This window comes from Cryptotermes secundus, unplaced genomic scaffold (assembly GCF_002891405.2).
Source record: "Cryptotermes secundus unplaced genomic scaffold, Csec_1.0 scaffold395, whole genome shotgun sequence".
Lineage (NCBI taxonomy): Eukaryota > Metazoa > Arthropoda > Insecta > Blattodea > Kalotermitidae > Cryptotermes > Cryptotermes secundus.
In genome coordinates, this window is record NW_019742967.1 from 460279 (window position 1) to 464574 (window position 4296).

Genomic DNA, 4296 nt, shown 5'->3' on the forward strand with positions numbered 1-4296 from the left:
TTGATTCAGTCCCCGAGATCGAATAAAATTTACTACTTTCTTCACAAATTGCAACACATGATTCATTTTTATGATTTTTGAGCACAGAACTTCTTGGTGAATGATGCAGTGAATATGGTGAAACTTACAACTAGGACAGACTTATTTCTGCTTGGCCATTAACTTAGCAACAAATCCGTTCTGTTTCCCCTTCAGAGAAGGAGCACAATCCGTTGCTACACACACAAGTTTCAATAACGGAAGATTGTACTTTTCTAAGATCCCATACACTTCGTTAAAGATATCCTCACCAGTTGTTGTGTTTTAAGAGAAATTATGTATAGTAACTCCTCAGTTATAATTAAGTCAGTATCACAGGCCCGGATAAACACAGCTAATTGTGCCACACCACTAACATCTGCACTTTCATCAACTGCTATAGAAAATGCCGTGAAACTTTTAACTTTTGCCAACAACTGTTCACTTAAATTAGTCGCAATATCATCAACTCTTTCGGTAACAGTGTTTCGTGACAAGGAAATGTTTTTGAAAATTTGAACCTTATTGGGACATTCAATTTCTGCGGTTTTTACAAGACACTCTTTTACAAATTCACTTTCGCTAAAACATTTAGAATTCTTTGCTATAAGTTCTGCAATTACATAGCTTGCTTTAAAAACGGCTTCATTGTCTCATTTCACGTTCGTAAACAAAGACTGTTGCTTGACGAGTGCAGCCTTAAAATCCCGTAATTTATCTTCCCTTGACTTTTCTTTATACTGGTCGTATTTTTCACAATGGGTTTCATAATGCCGTCTTACTTTGTACTCTTTTGGAACACTTATATTTTGCACACAAATCAGACATGTAATTTTACCTTCTGTTTCACAACAAAAATAAGCGAGTTCCAATTTTTCTTGAAAAAACACGGTGCTCACTTTCAATAGTTCTTTTTTTGCTACTTGAATTTTTTGAAAGCGACATTGTTACTGTTTAATTATAACCCTTATACACGTTCATCACAATGTAACATCAGCACCTGTTGCTATATGAAAATGAACTGAATGACAAAGTTTGCTAGGAGCCCATTAGACAATGGCTGGGGTTTGCAAGCTAGTTTTGAAGGTAGAAATCCCTTGCACTTGTCTGTCAGTTGCCACCCTCCTTGCATTCTTAGTATGCCTCCAAAAGGGATTCTTCGAAATACTTGGGGTGGCGAGGCTGTGTGGATTTTAGTGCATTAACCTTCTGAAATACAGTAGTTGTTGAATTGGTGGCTACAGGGGTGGGAGATCCTAATGGGCCGGGTAGGCCATTACTGCCCATCTCAGTTTACACATAACACAGTTGCGTTTATTGCTGATATAATATAAATAAAATACAGTTGCGTTTATTGCTGGTATAATATAAATAAAATACAGTGGAGCTAGTGGAAGATCCTCACTACCCCCGTCCACTCCGGAGGGGCCCAAACTCCGTTCTGCCATATCCTTTTTTTGATTTGGTGGAAGTTAATTTGGAAAGGTAGGGGCCTCCCCCTACCTGAGTGGGGTCAAACAGCTCGGTAAGCCCGTATTCCATTACTTACCGCCCTTTGGGCCCAAGTTTGAAACCCCCCCTTTCTTCCCTCCAAGGTAGGGCCCTTCGGGGCCGGCCGACTGCTCCTGCGGTTCCTTGTACTCCGGCGTCGTCGCTCCCCTAGGAGCCTCCACTACCTCTCTCTCCAATGTCTCGTTACCCACTGCCTCCTCTGGCTATCGCTACCCGTTCCATCCTGCTAGCCCCCAACCCTCCGCAGGCGGTAGGGGGTGGGCCGCGGATACAGGGCTGCCAAGCGTCTCCCAAGGCAGTGTTGCCAGATCCCCGAGGCTTTCCAAACGTAGTTTCGGCCGGAGCGTCGAGCTTGTAACATAGTTTGTCCTTCACGAACATTACAAACCGTTAGTTGGACAAACCCTTCTGAAATTCTCAGAATCACTGTTCCTGCAGCCTGCTAATTTATGTCTGCATGAGACTTCTTGTCTTCTGGTCTGTTGGGAAATTGTTTTTACAAAAAATATTTCTACTAAAATTTTAATATTGATTTTAATATCAATTAGCTCTAAAAGTTGAGGGGCCGCACTTTGTGGCTGTGGGGGCCGCATGTTTGGCATAGCTGATCTACAGCAAGGAGAGCATATATTGTTTCATGTATGGTATTGTACATCCATGACTGACAGAAGATGTGATGCCTTTACAGAACTGTACAAATTCAGAGAAGGTTCTAGTGGGTCCATACGGTGAGACATACGCAGCAAGTCATGATGCAAGCCAGGCAATGAATATAAAAGCTGAGGATGTCTCAGACTCACCAGAGGCATCGTATCCTGTGCGAATAACATTTCAGGAAATAAAGGCTGAACCTGAGGTGAGCTGTATGTTTCTGTATGTCCACTGTTAGGCAGATATCACAAATAGGCAGGAATTCCAGTTGTCTTTCTCATCTTTGTCTGTCTGTCTGTCTGTCCACTTGAAACAACTCCACTGTGCTGCTGACTCGCCTTTGAAGGCCTTTATCTGAAGTGTCTCTAGACAGTTATAGTTTATTGAATGTATGCTGCTTGTGATGTACCACTTCTGTTTCCTTTTAAGCAGTTCTGATGCAGATGAAATTAAATTTTGCATAAATGGAACTGTATCTTAGAGAAATTCTGTAGCAGCAAAATTCCATAGGGAGTCACGGAACTGTTCGCAGTTAGTTAGTGATACACTAGTTAGAACCAAGAATTTAAGTTACTAGGACTCTTGTAAGCTAATTCCAATGAATCCCACAAGATATTTATCATGTGATGAACAGGTTTCAGGGTTCCGAAAGATTCTGCATTCTCTTGCAACAAGAGTGGCAAAAATCATACTGTATAGAGCTGAAGAAAAGTTTCCTGATATGAACGAAAGAATTGTGTTTTGCACTCATGTGCACAGACATGAATTTTATTGTATGTCAGTTGTCTTGGCCAAAGAAACTAAATATATTGTGACACGCTTCTGTTTGCATAATCCATGTGGGGACTTTCATACACTATGGTGATAACGGTTTGGGATATTATTTAGGAGAGCAGTGCATTCAAGGAGAGCGATGAGGGTAAGTCATCTAGTGCACATGGAACAGTGAGAAATGGACAGAAAGTTTTGGAGGGAAAACCCTAGAGAAGCAGACCACTTGGGAGACCAAAGTGTGAATGGGGAGATGCTATTAAGATAGATTTGAAAGAAATAATTTGGAACAGTTTTACTGGGTCTCTTTACCTTAGGATACAGAGCCATGATGAGCATGTGTGATCACAGTAATGAGCCCTCTCTGGCTTTCTCAACATATCCTGTCTTCATTCCTCTTCTCCCCCATGCCTGTTGTGTGAACTGCCCATCTCATGCTCCTTGACTTCATCATATAATTATGCTTGGTGAATGAAGGTTACAAGTTGTGGAGCTCTTTATTATGATGTTTTTAGGTACCAAAAAAGGAGATATTTTCTGTAATTCTGCAGTGAGGTATGAATCATGTAACGTCAGAAACTACCGCCATGTCCCTCAACTAGAACCCCACTTCATTCCTTTTCCCCCTCTCCTCCTGCCCTATGCTTGCACCCTTCATCCTTTCACCAGGGACTAGCAGGCTCGTCTGAACACTGCAAGGGGATTCTGCTGCACACCGTGGAAGAGTCTGGTGCTTGTCCCGTCCCCAAATTATTTCTTGAACTTTTTGGTTTGCTAAATTAACAGCGGAGTTGGTCCATGGTTTTACATTGTGCCATCCTCATCAGGGACAGTTTGTATTTTTATTTCACTCAACCAATTATATTATTATATTTATTTGGTGTGTGTATTGTTTAAAATATTTTTCTACCCCAAACCACTTTTCGGTCCTGGGCATTGGTACGTTTCAAAAAGTGGTAGCAGAGCGTGGTTTGGGTTATTTGTGTTTTGGTTTGCTTGTTGGGACGTTTTGACTGTTTCTATTCTGTTTTGTGTTGATCATGACGTCTGAGCCTCTACTGCCCGAGTACCTACACAAGGACGAGCTGCAATACGAGCTGGCAGCTCGGGGGATTTCGACGGAACGGTTGAATGTCGCCGCACTCAGATCACTACTCAGGACCTCCCGGGATGTGGAGGAAAACATCGAGCTCCTGAGGAGTATGAAATGTCTGAAGGATCCAGCAGCCACCATTTCCTTGATCGAGAGAAATTCCTCCAGATCAGGGAACTGGTGGAGAACACCGACAGCTCCCGCATTGCACTTGATTTCCCTCGCTGTCTACATCGACTCGTCCACCTGGG

General features: G+C 42.4%; 1 protein-coding gene across 1 annotated transcript in view; it reads left to right on the forward strand.

Moving 5' to 3' along the window:
- Positions 1-4296, forward strand: part of LOC111873489 (zinc finger protein 235) — a 17750-nt gene that overhangs the window by 2867 nt on the left and 10587 nt on the right. The window contains exon 3 of the mRNA XM_033755104.1: positions 2219-2386. Within this exon, the coding sequence (XP_033610995.1) occupies positions 2219-2386 (168 nt within the window). The remainder of the gene's footprint in view (positions 1-2218; positions 2387-4296) is intronic.